Source organism: Chenopodium album, chromosome 7 (genome assembly GCF_948465745.1).
Source record: "Chenopodium album chromosome 7, dcCheAlbu1.1, whole genome shotgun sequence".
NCBI classification, from domain to species: domain Eukaryota; kingdom Viridiplantae; phylum Streptophyta; class Magnoliopsida; order Caryophyllales; family Amaranthaceae; genus Chenopodium; species Chenopodium album.
The window spans coordinates 50,552,166-50,571,473 of record NC_137840.1 but is presented as its reverse complement, the minus strand read 5'-3'; the positions used below and the strand labels follow the sequence as shown (position 1 = coordinate 50,571,473).

The following is a 19,308-nucleotide window of genomic DNA, read 5'->3' as shown; positions in this document are numbered from 1 at the left end:
ACCTTAAAGATAAATTGAAAGCTAACTCAACAATTTGTAATGATTCTTATTTTTCAACCTCTATCTTTAACAAAAGATTATCCAATGGGAAAATGTAGCATAATCCAATATAAGATTAGATCGATGAAAGTCATAAACTTGGTGGTTAATCATTATCTTTAAGAAACTGATTAATCCTAATTGAGTTTTTATTTAGCACAATCCTAATTGATTTAATACCCAATAACTTCAGTTTGTTTGAGTCAGAGTTGACCATGTCTAAGCAAAGTAGGCAGATGTAGGGATCACAGATGCTTAGTTAATTAATTTAATGCAAAAATACTAAAAAAAAAATATGGCAAAAAACAGAAAAGCTGACAACAATTATAAAAGAAAGCGTGCAATTGCCGGCGCTTTTTTTAAACACTTTTATCCAAAATAAAAAGCTTATATAATAGCTTTCATTCTTCTTTTAATTCATTTTTTGATCACATAATTACATTAGTCTTAATATCTTCATTCAAATGAAGAGGGCTCAAGAGAATGGCATCTTTGACAAGGTAATTAAATTTTTGAACTTGTTAATGTTACATTTTTCGCTATCATGTAATGAACTAGCTACTTTCTGTCTATCTAGATTTAATTGTCACATTGACGGTATAAATTTACACAACCAACATGCACGACTTTTGAATTAGGATAGTTATGTGTTTTGTTCTGATGTATGTGATGTATATGACAGGAAAAATGGGTGATAAAAGGAGGGAAAAGATCACCATTACTAATGAGAATGGGAGTGTTAGTGATTATTATGGTTTGTGGGGTATACATTTGTTTAACAGGTTGTTTTAATGTAGTAAAAACTCCTACCATAATAACCACAACCTCCAAATTCATCAAAAGTAACAATTTTCAAGTCAACTTTCTACAATGTCAAAGTAATTCATCAGAATTTCACTACATACATTACCCTAAGCCTCTTACTTTTTGCAGGTGATTTCACAATTTCTCTTCTTACACCAATAAAGTTTATATTCTTTTTTTAAAAATATTTTTATTTTACCCCTTTTTTTGTGATTTTTTTTAAGTTAGTTTATTGGTTCCTTAACCTCCAATATGATTTTAGAACGTACTCATATTATTTTCTTTGAAAGTTTCTCATAATGTCGTATTTAGATTATAAATAGCTTGATGTGATAGAGGATAAATATAATTCTGGGACCTCAACCATCAAATTAAACTTTTGGTTGAATTGGTTCAAGATAATTTATTACTGCTAGCTTCTAATGAGCAAGAATGGTAAGGAACAATTGGTAATAACAATTCGAATAATCTCTAACGTGCTTCAAACTAAATACTTCAAATTAAGTACATTCAACTAGATTTGTCAATTAAGTAAAAAGGTTTGAACAAGTCAGTACTTTGATGTAAGCCTTAATATGACTTTAATTATATGTGCATATCTTTTTTATGGTTAAACCAAGAAAGCTATTCATTTTTTTGGGATTTAAGCTACATAATTATGCTCTGCAATGTCTTTATGATAGTTATTCAAATGTGATACAACAGGGAAGAATGTGAATGCAATCCAGTCCGGCCATTCGCAATCTTATCAATGCAGAGATCAGGTAGCGGATGGTTTGAGACAATGTTGAACAGCCACATAAACGTAAGCTCGAATGGTGAAATATTTTCAGTAAAAGAGAGAAGAAACAATGTGTCAATGATACTGAAAACTTTAGATCAAGTCTACAATTTGGATTGGTTCAATAGTGCTTCAAAGAATGAGTGCTCAGCTGCTGTTGGACTTAAGTGGATGCTCAATCAGGTAATATTGAGAAAAATGATATGAAAATTAATACTCGAAGTCGCGTTGATAGTGTAGTTTAAACTTTGCAGCATGACAACTAAAACCCGACTGTGGTAGCAATTTTTCGGCTTGGGAGTTGGTATATGTTTCATGGTTGTTTTTATTTACAAAATCATTTGGCTTTGGTTTCAGGGTTTGATGGAGAACCAAGAAGAAATAGTGAAGTATTTCAACCAGAAAGGTGTTTCTGCAATATTTTTGTTCAGAAGAAATTTACTGAGAAGAATGATATCAGTATTGGCAAATTCTTATGACAAAAGTACTAAGCTGCTGAATGGAACTCATAAATCTCATGTTCATTCGTCTGTTGAGGTCCTTATTTCATTACTCTATTTTCATTTTGTTGCAAAAAGAAAGATTTTGGTGCTTGAGACTATTTGTTTTAACTTATTTTGTCTGAAATTATATTATTTTACCTTATTTTAGATTGTCTGAATGCATTTTGTCTATATTAAGTTTAAATAAATAAAATTAAAACATACCCTTGATCACTAAAGCAAATAGTATGTGTATGTTGCAATAAAACAGGGAAAGTAGCATACCAGTATACCACAACTGTGTTAAATCAATAAGGGATTAAGGGCTCTTTTTAAGCAAGTTTAAATATTTTGTAAAATCCTAAAAATCATCTTTAAAAAGGGTTTACATTACCCAAATTACTGACTCATATTTTCTTTTCTCCTCTTTGGTTCAATGATATCACAGGCTCAAGTATTGGCAAGTTACAAGCCGAAAATAAATGCCACAGAAATTGAACTTAAACTAAAACAGGAAGAAGCAATCATAGCTCAGGCTTTGGAGTCCTTCAACAGCACACGACACATCGTGCTCTACTATGAAGATCTAATATCCAACCGTATAGTGAGTTTCTCTTCAAAACCATGAGAATTTCATCCAGAGATATATATTTCAGATCAAATGTATTAATTGATTTCTCAATCCAAACATAAATTACAGCAGAAATTGCAGGAAGTCCAAGAGTTCCTCAGCGTACCTTACAGAAACCTGACAAGCCGACAAGTGAAAATACACGGAGGGCCATTGGCAAACCAAGTCGAGAACTGGGATGAGTTAGAAAGCATACTTAAGAAGACATCATATGAGAGGTTCCTTCATGCTGATTATAGATAAAGATAAGTTAAAATGTATTTGCTGATAATGTATATTCACCCTTTTGCCATATTTTGTCCACAAAAGGAAATAGGTGCAAGTTTTTTACAATCTCTGAAGGGAGAGCAATTGTAATTAGGTACCTGATACATTATATATAGCATCCTTATTACATTCTGCTACAAATTTTGCAGTTTTACTTTGAAATGACAGAGTAACAAGCAGTTCAAACAAGACAATGATTTCATTTCTAGCAAAACTACATCTGATAATCGTGTAAATACAGTAGTTGATATTTTCGAGCTTTCAAATTAACCAGAAAACATATATATACAAAAAGGGTGGGGGGAGAATCATCTATTTCTGACACCCTCCCCCGCCTCCTAACTATTTACCTGGAAATTATGCTAACTTGCTAAGCAACTATCTAAGCATAAAATCTACATATGTTACTAATTGTCCTACAGGTCTTGGATCTGTACTGGTCCATTACTGAGCATGTCACTGTTTTCAGTCTTGCGGATAACAAATTGGTCTACAATCCTAACCGTGGATAATGGATCCTGGTGTTTAATAGTGGCAGTCCATTTGCTGGGATGCTTTCTATAGTGGTTTAGCTGCTGGGGTTGTTTTGGCTCCCCATCCCATTTCGGATCCAGCTTCCATGTCTTTGGAACCTGTATAATGAAAGCAAAGAACAATTCTTAGGTCTAAACTGTCTAGGTTAGCAAAAGACTGAAAGTATATAATTGAATGGAAGTAAAAAGCATGCCTCCAATGACAACTTTAAGACCTTATGTGACAAACTACATTCTGGACAAGATTAGAAGATTCTACGTACATTAAGATATTTGGCCAGATAAATTTCAAGGAAAAAAAAAAAAAAAGATATTTGGCTAGATAATTTTCTATTGTGAAGTGTAACATAGAAAATTTAGATTGCACTTGCAGGAGGAGAAAATCAGGTTTTATAAGTTGAAAGGTGGGGTTGTCTAGAGTTGAAGCAAGGATTTACCTGACAGAAGTTTCAACAAAATTACAAATACATGTAAATTTTACGATGACCTTTTATACACCTCTCTATGACAACCGGCTTAGCAACATATCATACTAACCACCAATTTTCTGCTTATCAATTCAGCAGAAACAATATTTACTAATGCTACGTTTTCTATATGCCTATATGACCTGTTTGTATACAGTAGCTTATAATTAGGCATCTAAAAGTAATCTGTCACAAGCCACAAAGCAGTAAAATTACAGGCAAAAATATAAGTTGAAAATAGGATGAAACATTACGCTGCATACCTTATCAACAGCTAGGGTAAAGACTTCCAAGTCACCATTACGGTCGATGTGGAAGCGAGTGAATGACTTGTAGTTTGCAATACGCAAGGAGGAGAAGGCTTCATCAAAATGGATGTGAAGCCAATTGATGCAAACATACAAGTAACTTCCAAATACCAAAGACACAATTGGGGTTGAGAATACCCAGTAATAGAGGAAAACAGAGGCATAATATATTACAGCATAGCCTCTAGACAGTGACTGCATCCCAATCTTGCAGATGTTGCTCCTTGTGACAGCCATGACCTATTTTTTTTCCCACAGTTTTAGACTAGATATATAAAATAAAAAAGAATAAAATAAAAGAAAGAGAGTAACATTTGTATTTAATTATTCAAAACTATGTACCTCAGGGACATCAAAGGCAAACATTAAATACTTGATGCATGCAGGATAAAGCCCAAAAGTCCACTGTTCAATACGTGCTCGAAGGCCAGTTGGGTCAGGAAAGTGCTCTCTCTCCATTTGTCTATACCACTCGTATAAAGTGTGATAGCCTGTAAGGAATGCAGTTTAATGCATAAAACATAACCAGGCTTTTGAAAATCAGCACAGGAGTGCCAATTGTGGCATATTAACCACACCACAGCTGAGCAAAAAAAGGTCCCCCTACTGAACATCTTATATTATTGTGCATTTCAAAAAAGTAGCTTAGAAAAAAAATTAACTAGGAACATTTTACTTTACATTACAATTACAAATTTATCATAGGAACCAATAAGAATAAACCTACCAGAGGTTGCCAGCAGCTGATGCCGAATACACATCTCAACACCCAGCTCCAGCAGCAACATTAAAATCAGAGCAGAAAACACATGTGCTGATACATGGAGGATTCCTATGACTACCCGCCTCTTACGTGAGAATTTAGTTGGGACAAAAGATATTGCTGTTATTAACAGCAGCATAGTCCCTATGAAAGACACGTACGAGTGTTCCAGCACATACGATAATAAATCCAGCACAGTGGAAAAGAAACTTCTCAGATGACCAGAATAGGAATCTTCTCGCAAGATATGATTAAGCTGACACTATATAAGAATAATACAGTATCAGAAGATTCAGAACCAAGATTCTAGAAGTTGGCTAGACAAATTTATACAATATGGAAAGCAGACAGCCTAGTTATACAAATTTATACAATGGGAAAGTCTAGGGGCCGTTTGGTTGGGGGTAATCAGGAAAGGGAATGGGAATCAACTGGCTCGATTCCCTTTGTTGATGTTTGTTTAGCACTTTTAATCATTCCCTTTACCCTCCTCATTACCCCAAATCCTTCCAACTCCATTCCCCACCCCCCCCCAGACTTTCCCATTCCCTTTCCCTACCCACCTTCACACCACCACATCACCACCTTCACACCTACAAACACCACCGGAAAACCAGCCCAGACCAGCGCCGCCCCTACCCTGACCACCGCCGAGCCTCCCCGACCACCGCTGCACCTCCCCGACCACCGCTGCACCCACCGCCCCCGCAAAAACCACCCCTAGCCCCGATCTCCCTCTCCCCCGAAACCATCATCCCCACCCCAAACCACCCCCAAAAAATCGACCCCCCTGCTCGGAAATTGCCCCCTCCCCTTTTTTCCGGCCCCCCAATTTTAATCCCCCACCCAAAAACCCGTTAACCCAAAAAACCCGTTTTTTAGGGTTTCAGATTTTTTGGGTTTTACGGGTTTTTGGGTGCGAAATTAGGGCTAGGGGTGCCGGAAAACGGGGGAAGGGGTAATTCCGAGGAGGGGGCTGGTTTTGGGGGGTTGTTTGAGGAGTCGAGGTGGGGTTGAGTGTAGGAGTCGGGGTGGGACTGAGTGTGGGGAAAGCTGGGTGGGGGTGGCCGGTGCTGACAAGGGGGGGGGGGGGGAACCGGTGGGGGTGGGGGTGAGGGGTGAGGGGTGGTCCAGGCTCACGCGGCTGAGAAAGATGAAATGTGTGGTGGTGGTGGGAATGATTCCTTTGTTTTAAAAGCAAACAACAAAGCAAAAATAGGGTATTTTCATTCCATTCTTCTCCTTTCCCTTTGTTCATTCCATTCCGATTCCCTCGTGCGAACCAAACGGCCCCTTGTAGGAGAATTCAACCCAAAAAAACTTGAAATATAGAGGTAGGATTATTCAATACAGCATCATGTCGTGTGTAAGTAATAGAAGGTGATAGTTACCTGTGGGAACATAGAAAAGGCTAGAACAAAATAGATGATTCCACCAATGAAGTCAAATTGCCAATTCTTCTTTCTGAACTTCAATATATTTCCTAAAGCTATCTGCCAATTTGTACCAAGTAGACAGCTTAGAGTAGTTATAAGTCAATTAACAAGGAATAAACGGACTCTGGAAGTTTAGTCTTACCTTGCTTGAATCTTCATATGAAGGATATGCAGCTTTCATTTCATACAGGGTACCATAAAATTTTCTAAAATTACTGAAGGTGTGGGTGGGATGCAAAAAAGCCCCACCACAGCCATTTACTAGGAGGTGATGCACATAAACTGGTTTATCAGATGGGACATAGGAATGACGCATATAATGATGCAAATCACCAGCCATACGGAGCTTGCACCTTCCTTTTAGATGGTCACGGATTAGGTGTGCCACATTCTTTCCAGAAGAATGATTCCAATACCAATCCAGAAGCCAATTTGGTTCATGTGTCATGATAATTACATTATCATTTTCTTCGACCTAAACCAAATGCAGCAAGGAGAGAAAATTTAGTCAGCAATTAGGTAAAGAGACTCAAGAAGGGTAGTACTAGATACTTTCTATCAAAATCAAAGAATGAAAAATATTAATAATAATTATGGGCAATTATAGTGCCAAAAACTAATTGGCTTCCTATAATTAGTTATGCACTCAACTTAAAGCTCAATCTCTATAGCTTGCAGAAAAAAGCACCAGTAAAGATATCATGTAAGAATACAAGCAGGCCCTGCACTGGGCCGGGAGTTCAACTGCCTAGAGCTAAACTGGAAGGGGGGCCAAGTTGAAATAAATCAGTATAAGGCTTATGTGAGCGTGTTAAAGACATGTCACTTATGTTGTACGAAAGCAGCTCAAGTAATGTGTCATCCACTAGTTGCGCTCACAAGAGGCCTTAAGCGCCATAACAAGAGTGTTTTTTGCTTTAATGAAGAAGTTTGTCATGTGCTAGCCTAGACCAAGCCTCAAAGAGTTAAGCATCACACGTGGAATATGTGCTCATCTCGTGACACACAGGCAAACAGCCTTATATAGCTATCTAGAAAGCAACTCACTACTCAACCCTTTCTTATTTACAACAAACTCATTTAGGAACCACATATAAATGAGGATGGCAGCGATAAACGTGAATCAAATGCTCTTTAATTTGCATTAATCATGCATGTAATGCGCACTATCTCAAGAATCTCAGCCATTTGAAGTCATCAACGAAAACATGCATATTAAAGAAGTCACATAAATAATTCCATGAATTCCATCATGTACATGAAAAGTAATTCAAAGCATCAGAGTTGCAAACTAAAAGGTCCCAGATAAGATACACATAAAATAGGAGATAGGTACCTTTTCCTTTATTAGTTCTGAAAAGAACTTAAACTGATAAACATCAATATCACCATGGAGTGCTAAATCAAGACCAAATACCCACCATCCTTTAGGAAGCTGCAAAGCAAAGTAACTCTTCTTCTGAGGCATAAGCCAACCACCAAACCAACTCTTATGGCATATGTATCTCATAAAGGTGTTGAGGCCATCAAACCAATCTGTGAGTGATAAAAAAGAACAAAATCATCCTACTTGCCATAGCCATTGATTAATATCAGAATGTGAAGAAGACTTGGAATGATATTGCACCATAAAAACTACAAGGAATCTAGATATATATAAATATATAATACGTAGTTTCTAAGAGAAGTCAGCACAAACCATGATTTCCAGGGATAATGAAACATTGAGGTCCATCGTAATGTTTCAAATCAGACACACCACAGGGTAGTTCTGGCTTCTTTACAGCTATATGCTCTTCTTTATACCAGGAAGGAGGCTGGAGCGCGTATTCAAAGGGGCGAAAGAAGCGGCTCTCATATGTGAATTCAGATGGGTTGGGGTACCTACAACAAACAAGTTAGAAACTTAGAATTATAGTTAACATCCGTTAGTTATTTCAAATTGCACCAAATTACACATAAAAAGAATAATTAGATGTGGATCTGTCTAGAAAAGGTATACTCATGGTGATAAAGAGGTTTGAGTGAAAAGCAGGAAGAGAGAATGAATGTAGAAAGTGCTCAGCATCTTGCCAAATATGGAATGACTACCACTGCAGTAAATCAGTTCATAAGCAAAGAATGTAAAAAAAGAAAAAGGCCATCAGATCAAAAATGATAATAACAAACTATGCATGAACTTTCTGCAAATGAGCAGATGTGTGTATGTAGTCCAATCACAATAAAAATTCAATTTGCACCAATAATGCAGACTAAAAGGATTTAGTAGCAGGCATTGAATGAATAAGTCAGCTACATTCCAGATAATACGCTCTAATCTGATAAGATGTGCTAGTTTTTCTCAGAAACATCGCAGATCAAGCCAAAATGAGCAGAATAAGATCATCTCTGGCTCTCTGCTATGGGTCATTGCTGTATGACTATATGAGAACAAGAACAACTCATCTAGTCAAGTTCAAGTCAGGCAAGCTACATTTCAAGTCATTATCATGTTGGTTTTTGTAGGTATTAGTTAAGAAAAGCTAGGGTTGGGCCAATGGCAAGAGTCAACTACACAGAATACAATACACTCTACTTGCTGTATTCACTAATCAGATAAGTTAGGCTACTTTCACTCAAAAACTAAGGATAATGAAAAAAGAATTAAACACTTGAGCCAGGTCATTACTGCTTTGGATTACTGCTAAATGAGAAGAAGATCAAGTTAGAAGTAATTATCTCCAAGTTCACTCATATGAATTTTCTCATCTCACCACATTTTGTACTCTCATTTAAAATGTTCTCACACAATATATTTCTTATATTAAATGAAACAATGACAAAAACACCCTTTAGGCCTTTACCACCATATATGTTTATATAGCTTGTAGTCACATATACCAATAACATATGAGGGAAGTACAAGAGCCAATTTTGTATAGCTTACTACATGGACAGACATCAAACAACACATGCAGAGACATGATCTTACGCGAGATCTCCTCCAATGAGGAGTAGATTTCCACGTGGAAGAGGTCGTACAGAGTCGCCATCTTTCAGATATAAATTAGGTTGAGCAAGTAATCGAGCAACAGAATATGAAGAGTTCCCCCCATCACCAGTATCTGCCATGAAATCGAACCAAAAGTCATCCTTTTCTTTGAAATGATCATAAAAAGGATCCCCTTGCTCTGTCTCTTGAGCAGTGTTCATTGCAGCCTGATCATTGAAACTAAAGATCAGCAACAAAAATAATTATAATAACTTTGTCATATACAAGTATAATAAATAAATAATTAGCATATTTAGAACTTTAGATTATAAAAGGCAACACTTTTCTATTGTCCACAACCAAAAGAGAATTAAGTGGGAGCTCAATAGTAGAGCTCCCACCTCCCAACCGTGAGGTAGGACTGTAGGAGTATGATTCTTATCATCCCAACTTTGTAGGTATGGATATGTGGTGGTTACTTTGTGGGAATGTGTTCTAGTTTGAAAGGTGAGTGATCCTTGATTTTGGGCTTCCCTATCTCCTCCCAGATAACAAAAATGTGGCAGACTGCAAGTTGTGGCCATTATAAATACCCATTTTTTTCTTTTGAAAAAAAAAAGGCCATATAGCAAAGTACAACATGCACGCCAACCTCCATAACTTACATTTCTTTATCTTCCACAAACTTATATATAATCACACAATGTAATAAATCCATTCTCCAAAATTCCCTAAAAAAGAAACAAAAAAATATTTTGCTCCAACAACAAAAGGTCAGCTCAAATGCAAGCCTCTCATCACACAAGTTAGAACTTTGATGCAAACATAAGCACTTGTAAATAAAAAAAAATGAAAAAAAAAAAAAAAATCTTATCATGGTGCAACTCTTCATTAGTGCAAAACCAAACTAATTTAATTGTCCAAGCAAAGCTTTTGACTTCTTAAAAATTTGAATTTTTAAATGGAGGGAATAAGGAAAAGGGTTACAAGAAGGGATACAAGCTGGGATTTTTATAAGTGATTGGAAAAGAGCTAAAAGATATAAGGTTGGATTCATTCCTCAACTAAATACATCTTATAATTAATACTTTGAATTTTTTAATGAAGGTGGGAATAAGGAAAAGGGTTACAAGAAGGGATACAGACTGGGATTTTTATAAGTGATTGGCAAAGAGCTAAAAGATATAAGGTTGGATTCATTCCTCAACTAAATACATCTTATAATTCCTATCTATTTGAAAAAATAAAAAAATAAAAAAAAATAGTTTTTAAAAAAAAAAAGAAAAGAAAAGAAAAGTGCATAACAGCTCCACCAAGAAAATCTGAGATATTTTAGAAAGACAACTATTAGAAATCGACTATTCTTCAAGCATGCAAAGGTCAAAGATGAGCAGCAAAACTATCCTTGGTCAAACTATGTCACGATTGTTTAAATTGCTCAAACCAACATTCTTTCATGACTTGCACAGATTTTTTTCTGTAGGATCATCCCTAAAATATCCTTTTAGATCCCTAATCTCTCCTTTCTCCCCCCGTCCCCCCCCCCCCCTCTTGAATTTTAATACTCCTTTTGTCCTTAAATTAAAAGTCTATTTAGCCACTTTCATACGATTTTAGGAGAGCAAAAATATGATTAATTTGATTAATTAAAGGTGAATCAGAAACGTAGTGGTTTTTTTTTTTTTTTTAACGTTTTTAACAGAGCTGAGAAAAAGTGAAGACCAATCCACTTGAGAGAAGTATCACATTGGTGAGAGAAAGGAAGAATAAAAGTTATTGATAAGGAGAAAGGGAGAAGTTCATGCATCTTGAAAAGAAATTGTTCTGTGGTTAATGTTCATCATAATGTAAGTCGAAGTAATTTCCTACGATTCTTGAATTTCATTCTAAAGACTTTTGATTGCTTCAGTCTTAATAACAAAAGTATCTATAATTGAATTTATTTAGGTATGTTAAATTTCACAAGAATTACAAGGTTAGATACAAATCTATCTTCTATCTATAATTTATCTAAAATCTATCTATAAAATTATTAAAACCCAAGGCACTACAAGCTACAATGACATGTGGCATCCTTATATCGGCATGACATGGAGGCTAGTAATATTTAACCTACTTGAAAACTTTTCATATGTGTAACCTCTCTACAATAATGTTTAGTCTAATAGAAAACTTTTCATATGTGTAACCTCTCTATAATTATGTTTAGTCCAATAGAAAACTCTTCATATTTATATAACCTCCAATTTTTTTTAACTCCTTGGTAATTGCACAATAAAATAAAATCTATTTAGTAAGAAATTAATCATGCTAGTGGTGATTCATTAAATATTAATATTCAAGATTCAATAAATATTAATATTCAAGATTCAATAACTACAGAGCAATATTTCATCATTTATTATTTGGTTTCATAATGTAAAATTCTCATTATACTTTTATAATTTTATATACTATAAAGATAGTAAGTTTTTATTATTCTCGGCTCTTACAATGAAGGTAATATTTCTTAGGTGGTACATTGCACATTTAACTAAATTTTCATTATAACATACTACATACTCCCTTTGTAGATTTTTTTTTTTTTTACTTGCCTTATATGGTTATTGTTTTAATAGCATCACTTCTATATATAGTACCTTTATCTATATTTTATCATTTCTCTTTCTTACTTTAAACCTCACTCAAATAAATTTATCATTTCTCTTTCTTACTATAAACCTCACTCAAATAAATTTATCATTTCTCTTTCTTACTTTAAACCTCACTCAAATAAATTTATCATTTCTCTCTCATGGTCCCCACTATTCTCTCACATACTTTCACTTTCATGATCCCCACATTAGTTCTACTATAATAAATTATTCATCCACTCACATATTATTATATTATAGCAAATTCACTCTCCTAAAACTCCGCACATCCTCAAGTGATGCAAATAAATAAAATAAAAAATATATAAAAAAAAAACGGAGGGAGTAATATTCACTCATTATCTTTTACCAAAAATTTAAGTCAATTTTATTTGTACATTTAATCACACGTAATATAACTATAGTAACAATTTTATTTGTACATTTAATCACACGTAATATAACTATAGTTATAGAGTATTATTTAGTAGCATAATTATTAAATTAATATTGATATGATTCAGCCTATTGTTGGGAAAAAAAAAAAAATTATAGTAACAATTGTTGAACATTAATCTGTTTCAATTTCATTTTGATCAAAATTCAAAATTGTAATGATCTGGGGCATGGCCATTACCTAGTTTTTCTTGCCAAAACAGAATATAATTGTTTCACACACACGCGCGCACACAAATGAATATAAAGGCATGCCAAAAATGAAATAAAGTCAAGTGAGTAGAACAAAAAAAAACAAAAAATCCAACCATAAACGGAAAGTGAGCAGGGTAAAAAAAAAAAAAAGGTAGTATTATCAAGAAAAAGGAAAGTATAAATTTCCCAAATGACTTTGCACAATTATAAATTAAGTTATAACATAAATTTAAGGAATCATGTTTTGGATGTAATATATACCTGCATCATACGCATGTCAAATCGCCCAAGAAACACCGTTACAGAAACCAGAAGGTCAAATACAGTTTTAAATAAATCAGCTGATGTCCTGAAATATTGAAATTATAATTTCTGTCAAATAAAATTCACAAAATCCCCAAGAGAGAGAGAGAGAGAGAGTTCAACAAACTGTGACACATAAAATGAGGCAAGGACTAATACCCAGAATACCAAGGAACCATATCCAGGAACTCAGGCTTCATCTGCTTCTTCTTCAATTTCTCGTATTCTTTCAATGACAAAGGGTGAGTAAGAGCCCATCTGTTTGTAGTCAATAGAATAGGAAGAAATATTGAAGAATGAATTAATCAGAGATCCTCAAATACCAAACATTAGCAAAGAAATATATGTATCAGCATCCATTTTTGGCTACTGTGATGCATTTCTCATACTATAATGTATTCGTATATAATATCTGATATTTTCAGTGGATATAAACTTTCAATGAAAGCACCACAAAGTAAGAAGATTGATGCAAACTGTTAGATCATTGGATACCAATCACTATTCCAGATAGGGGTATTTTTCATATGCCTTTTTAGTTTGGAAAATTTATTAATTACTTTGTGACTTGTAGTCTTTTTTGCAGATAACCTCTTAAGTCTTAAGTCAGCGAATCTACCTTTGGCCAACTTTTCATGGTTATTTTCATCACAAACATTTCAAATTCAGGAACCTGGAAATTTAATGATTTCACAGATCTAACCAGACAAAAGCCAATAAGAGTAGCATTATCAATGTAAATAATAAGAAAAGGTTGTAATTTTTATTTTAATATCCTAAAAAGGTAATAAGTGGCAAAAATGGTTTTTCCCAAAGGCAAAAAATTGGCAAAGTTCCCCTTCTGGTTTTCTCTTTAAAAAATAATAATAATAATAATAATAATAATAATAATAATAATAATAATAATAATAAAAAAACACAGACACACACAAATGGCTACAGCCAATTCATTAGAGGTATCACATATTACAAAGGGAATTTAAAGCTTTGAATGAAACCCTTGTTAGATTCTTAATACTGGTATAGCATATGACACTAAACAATGCTTCTAATTAAAGATAAATGTTTCTCCAAATTAAGAGCACGCAGCACTAAATCCAAGTTTCACATATATATTTGAAAAAAAAAAAAAATATATTCAGACATTATGTGAGGAAATTCACAATTAACAATAATACAAATGGGACAGGCAAAACGAAGTCTTAGCAACAAAAACGGGAATGAGAGAGTAGTAACTCACCCTGTTGACCTTTCAACTACATAATTAGCTATGTATAGACCTATAAATGTTGCCCATAAGGAATATATAGGGGAAATTTCATCAGGTGACTCTGCGCATGTGCCACTGCAGGCTAGCTGCCACAAACAAAAGATTAGGCCAAAAATTATTGTATTTTACAGATAAATTCACCAAGTTAAAAACATTGATCACATACCTCACCATAAATCACCCACTTTGACAATAAAGGATAGTCACTTGCAGAGCCTACAGGAGCAAACCAAGAAGAGCACACTTGGTCTTTGAATTCATTCATTTGCAAAAACTTTGCAAGCCACGTATTCCTTTCCTCCTTCTTCCAAAAGGGAAACCAGCTGAAGTTCTTTCTCTCTTTCACGATAGCTTGATTTCCACAGTGACTATAGAATACACAGCAAGCAACACTAATTACCTGCAAATCATCAGAATTATAAAAAGAACCAAAGGGACACAATGTACTCAAGGAGTGTGTCAAACTTACAGCACAATTTTGAAGGATGGTCCAGAACTCCGGCCTCTTTCCAGCCACACGGGCAACAAGACCAAGGTACCAAAGCACATAGAAAATAAGATGGAAAACAAGAAGAAACAAAATTGAGGATATATATATTGTGATGAATAAAGAAAGGTTCATCCTCAAATCAACTCCCATTGATTGAAAACTTGGGAGATGATATACAGCTGCCACAAAAATCCAGGCAATATACCTGTATAGTCATACAATGAACTAAATATTAGTTATGGACACAAAAAAACAAACACCTCAAAAAGATAACTGCAGAATGTACACACTACATACCATTTACTAAAATTTGAATAACTTGGTTTAATTGTCTTCCCAATAAACGGTGATGAGAAAAAATAGAAAAATCCAAACAAACAAAGATACATAGACCACCACTTAATGTTGTTATCAAACCCTTGTATGAAAGTATTCATATTGTCAAATGATATGAAAAAAAGGCATCCCAGGACAACTGCAATGATGGCATGACGGGAATGTTCATGTGGATAAGGATAACTATGAGGCAGTATAGTCCTGAAGTTTTCCATTCTAATTGTATCCAGTAATCCAGCAGCCGACCTGTTAGAGCCCATCTGCAATAGAAACCAGCACTTGTTTGTACAATAGCTTCAGCTTCTTTCTCGTGAAACCAACTTTCTCAAATGACCTATTCAAATTGAGGTATCAAAATCAAAGATTTCATAAATAAAAAAGATAATGAGCCGAGTAATGAGTTAATCATAAGAAGTATGTCCACAAATGCTTGAACACAGCTGAGAAGAAAAAAAAAATAATAATAATGGATGTTTAAGCCATTAAAAGAAAACTACACTGTAAATGAAAAGAAAACAACCATTAAAATATTAAATTGCCGATTTTTATATTTCGATTCCAGGTGTCATATTGTCATGCCATGGCCGTCCACAAGTTGTTACCAATACACACTATCATCATTTAAAAGTGATAAACCACAAGTCCACAACTATCTTCAAATATCAAGACTAGCTAATGTTAAGTTACAAAAAATTGCAATATGTATATTGCTACTTATTATAGATAAAAGTAAATCATGTGAGATCAATGTTTCAGTTTTTACAGAGACATAGTGATACAAAGTAATCTTCAGTAAACAAACTTTTATCACAATATTAAATTACGGTCTATTAAAGCGAGAGAATGAGAGGATTTAAGCTTTGGCCATCAGAGAGAGTCTTGATAATGGATTTCCATTATTACTAAAATAGGACAACTCAGGTGAAGGCATCACTACTGGCACATATGACAGTTAAACGCTGCATCTAGAAACAATGCTTGACCCTATAAAATACTTTTGTCCCAAGATTGAAGTAAATTATTCCATTTTAAAATAATACAAAAAAGTTTAAATCTATTTTTATGCAAATTTTCCTGTAAGTTGGTCTACACCCACCTGCCAATTTTTCCACTCTACTTCTTCACTCTTTAAAAATACCGTGCAAATAGTGCAATTATTAAAAATTAACTTAAATTGGAACGGAGGGGGGTACATAACACCCAAATGCAGCAAACAAATCCATAAAAGTAAAGCTTATCAAAGGAATCTATTTGTTTTTAAGCTCAGCAACAAAGTGAATGCATATTCCACTTCTAATACCTGTCAAGCCAGAGAGCAGAAGGGACGGTCATTCTAGGCCCAGGGAGAAAAATTTCATTTTCATAATTCTGTTCTAACAATCAAAGGTTTATGTAAACAAAAGACTACAACACATTAGCAACAAAATTTCACTCAATTACCAGAATAGGCTCAAAAAATCACATTAAATTACTAATAGTTCAACAAAATTTCTCATTATAATCTTTTAATTATCATAATCAATAGTTCAGTAATTCACCTAAGAAATTCCGTAAATTGACTATACAAATAATTAAATTAACAAATTGATAACAGACGATTTAAAAAATAAAAAACATCTTACCTTAGAAGCTGCTTCAGTGGTAAAGAGAAAGCTCACAGGCCGCTTCAATGGCGAATTCGGAGTACGCTTCAATGGAGGAGGGAGGGGAACGTAGCGCACAAGTGAAAAACCTCTAAAGCAATAGATTCAGCTTCTTTGTTGTGTAACAAACACTATCTGATGACCTATTCCAATTGAGATACCAAAGTTCAATCCCAATTTCAACACAAATTAGGGTTACAAAACGCAAACCAAATCAAAATTAAAATACCCAGATTCATGATCATACTCCCAAATCAAAATTAAACAAAAGGGTACCCACCAAATTTTTCATACACACCAATAAAACAGCAAAAACCCAAAATCACATAACAAAGATACTTCAAAAATGAATAACAAATAACGCAATTATCATATGAAATGATCAAATTCTTAACCCAATATAAAAACAACAAGATTACAGGAGAGATGATTACCTCAATGCAGAGAGAAACACTTGGAATTGGATGAAGAAAAAGTATATAAAACAGAAAAGAAAAAAAATGGCGGTGGGTGTTCTTGATTTTTTTTTAAAATGTTTTTGAATAAATCAAAGAAAAGAAACCAACTTGGTATTTGAGAATGTCTGCAAAAAACAAGAAAAGAGCATATTCTGTTTTTACTCAAAATCCCAAATCAAAAATGCTTTTTTTTTTCCATGTGAAAAGAGAGTAGAAGAAGAAAGGAGGACAAAGGAAGAAGTAGTTTAATTAGATTTGCATGTGAGATTTTTAGGTAAATTTTAGCATATTTTACATATTTTAGCATATTATAGCAAATTTTACACACAGTATTTTATGAATTGGAATATTGGATGTCTTGCCTAAGTTGATTTCCTTTATAATACTTTTTTTTTTTTAATTTCTGGACAATTTCTAAACTAGCAATAGTTGAATTTTATAATTTTATTTTTATTTTTGAATGATATCTTCTAATTTATTTATTTTTTTAAATGTAACTAGTCAGCATTTTTGAAGGCTTGAATTATGATCTACAACATATTTTAGCATTGAATTGCTCTAGAAAAGATCACTTAATGAAGAAGAAATGATTTTCTTGTGGGACTTGTATTGTGATGAGTTGAAAATGGTATTCTTGTAGTTGTTAAAGACATGGGTATTGTAAGGGTTCATAAAAAAATTCTTTGGGGTTCAATCTATTTATGCGAAATACTTATGCTATTGTTTTATTTTATACCATAAAATCTAAGTTGGAGACTTTTTTATTTGAAACAAACTAATTATTGGTCCGGATACTGCCTCAAATCATTATAAGTTAGTACGTTTGTTAAGATATTTAGATGGTTTAGGTTTAATTGGATTTTTAGTTTTAATTCTAATTATGGGCGCCCCTACTACAAGGAGAAAACAAGTATCAAAAACAAACTTTGAGCATGCATTTGCTTTGAATTGGCATATGAGTAGGATCTGTTCACTTCAACTTAATTTCAATTCATTTCACTTCAGCTCCAATCAGTTCAATTCAGTTCAGTATAGCTCCTAATTTCCATCTCTCATAAAATATTCATTTCAACTCTATTCAATTCAGTTCAGTTCAGCTCCAATCATTTCTATTCAGTTCAAATCTGTAAAGGTGAACATGCCCTTAGAGAAACAAAAGGATAAGATTAATGAATGTTGGTTTTTATTCGTTTTACTTTATAAAATAGTAACTAGCTTTCTGGCCCGTGCAATGCACAGGTTATTCATATAAAATTGTATTGAGAGATAAGTGAGGAAATATTAACAAGTCATTATAGGGTATAATATGTAATCGGAAACATGATTAAAGAAATTAAAATTTTGGAACTTTAATCGAAAAAGAGGCTTAAATAGAAGGTGGAAGGGCTAAAATTAAAGAGGGAATAGGAAAATGTTGAATTAAAGGGGAGAGATGAAGTGTGTATGAAAGATGAAGTATAAATTTAATGAAAGAATTAAAAAAAAATGGTGTAATAAAAAATTAATAGTGTAAGATGACATGTGGTACTACAGTTAGAGAAATGTAATAGAATGAATAGGGACATGTGTCTTTATTAGTTTCTTGGTTATAGTTTTTAAATACTAAGTATAGATATAGATATAGATAGATATAGATTGGTGTAAATATTACTATTAACATGTACAATTATTGTTTAACTAGTATTGAATCTAGAAAATTATTCCTCCGTCCCATAATTACATGCAAATAACTCTAAAAAGCACGGTTTTAAAGGAGGATGGAAAAAGCAGAGGAATATCGTATGAAAAAGATAAAAAGTGAAGAATGATTGTTTGAGTATGTGTGTACTTTGTATGAAAAAGAGAAAAAGTAAGTAATGATTTTTTAGGCGTATGTGTAATTTGTATGGAAAAGCTAAAAAGTAACTAATGATTAGGTGATATTTTTAGTAATAGGAGGAACATTTTGGGACACCCAAAATAGTATATAACGGAGTGAGTAGTATTTAACAAATAAACAAACATGTTCTCGTATATGTATATAATTATTGTGTAATTTAAAC

General features: G+C 33.6%; 2 protein-coding genes across 5 annotated transcripts; one reads left to right on the top strand and one right to left on the bottom strand.

Annotated features, from left to right (window-relative positions):
* Positions 1-1,490: 1,490 nt before the first annotated feature.
* On the top strand, positions 1,491-2,980 carry LOC145640282 (uncharacterized). The gene is made up of 4 exons (XM_081691582.1): positions 1,491-1,807; positions 1,982-2,161; positions 2,555-2,710; positions 2,807-2,980. Exons 1-4 carry the CDS (start codon positions 1,595-1,597, stop codon positions 2,978-2,980), a joined length of 723 nt encoding a protein of 240 aa, XP_081547708.1. The 5' UTR covers positions 1,491-1,594.
* On the bottom strand, positions 2,813-17,637 carry LOC145639043 (uncharacterized). Of its 4 annotated transcripts, none has more exons than XM_081690147.1 (17): positions 17,243-17,637; positions 16,788-16,951; positions 15,127-15,499; positions 14,809-15,034; positions 14,506-14,739; positions 14,310-14,425; positions 13,229-13,327; positions 13,028-13,115; positions 9,483-9,709; positions 8,211-8,395; positions 7,848-8,047; positions 6,654-6,986; positions 6,467-6,568; positions 5,040-5,337; positions 4,655-4,803; positions 4,268-4,552; positions 2,813-3,636 (listed from the first exon to the last, which is right to left on the bottom strand). In XM_081690147.1, exons 3-17 carry the CDS (start codon positions 15,423-15,425, stop codon positions 3,421-3,423), a joined length of 3,057 nt encoding a protein of 1,018 aa, XP_081546273.1. In that variant the 5' UTR covers positions 15,426-15,499; positions 16,788-16,951; positions 17,243-17,637; the 3' UTR covers positions 2,813-3,420. The 4 variants fall into 4 exon arrangements, with proteins under 4 accessions (XP_081546273.1, XP_081546275.1, XP_081546274.1 ...); XM_081690149.1 differs by having other exon boundaries at positions 15,412-15,499; XM_081690148.1 differs by lacking the exons at positions 16,788-16,951; positions 17,243-17,637 and having other exon boundaries at positions 15,127-15,607.
* Positions 17,638-19,308: the final 1,671 nt, after the last annotated feature.

Coding starts and splice junctions, on each gene's coding strand:
- LOC145639043 (XM_081690147.1), bottom strand. CDS start 15,425: ATGGGCTCTAACAGGTCGGCTGCTGGATTACTGGATACAATTAGAATG. Junction 4,553..4,654: donor TTGCCTTTGATGTCCCTGAG/GTACATAGTTTT, acceptor GAAAAAAAATAG/GTCATGGCTGTCACAAGGAG. Junction 3,637..4,267: donor TTACCCTAGCTGTTGATAAG/GTATGCAGCGTA, acceptor TTCATTATACAG/GTTCCAAAGACATGGAAGCT.
- LOC145640282 (XM_081691582.1), top strand. CDS start 1,595: ATGCAGAGATCAGGTAGCGGATGGTTTGAGACAATGTTGAACAGCCAC. Junction 1,808..1,981: donor TTAAGTGGATGCTCAATCAG/GTAATATTGAGA, acceptor CTTTGGTTTCAG/GGTTTGATGGAGAACCAAGA. Junction 2,711..2,806: donor ATCTAATATCCAACCGTATA/GTGAGTTTCTCT, acceptor CATAAATTACAG/CAGAAATTGCAGGAAGTCCA.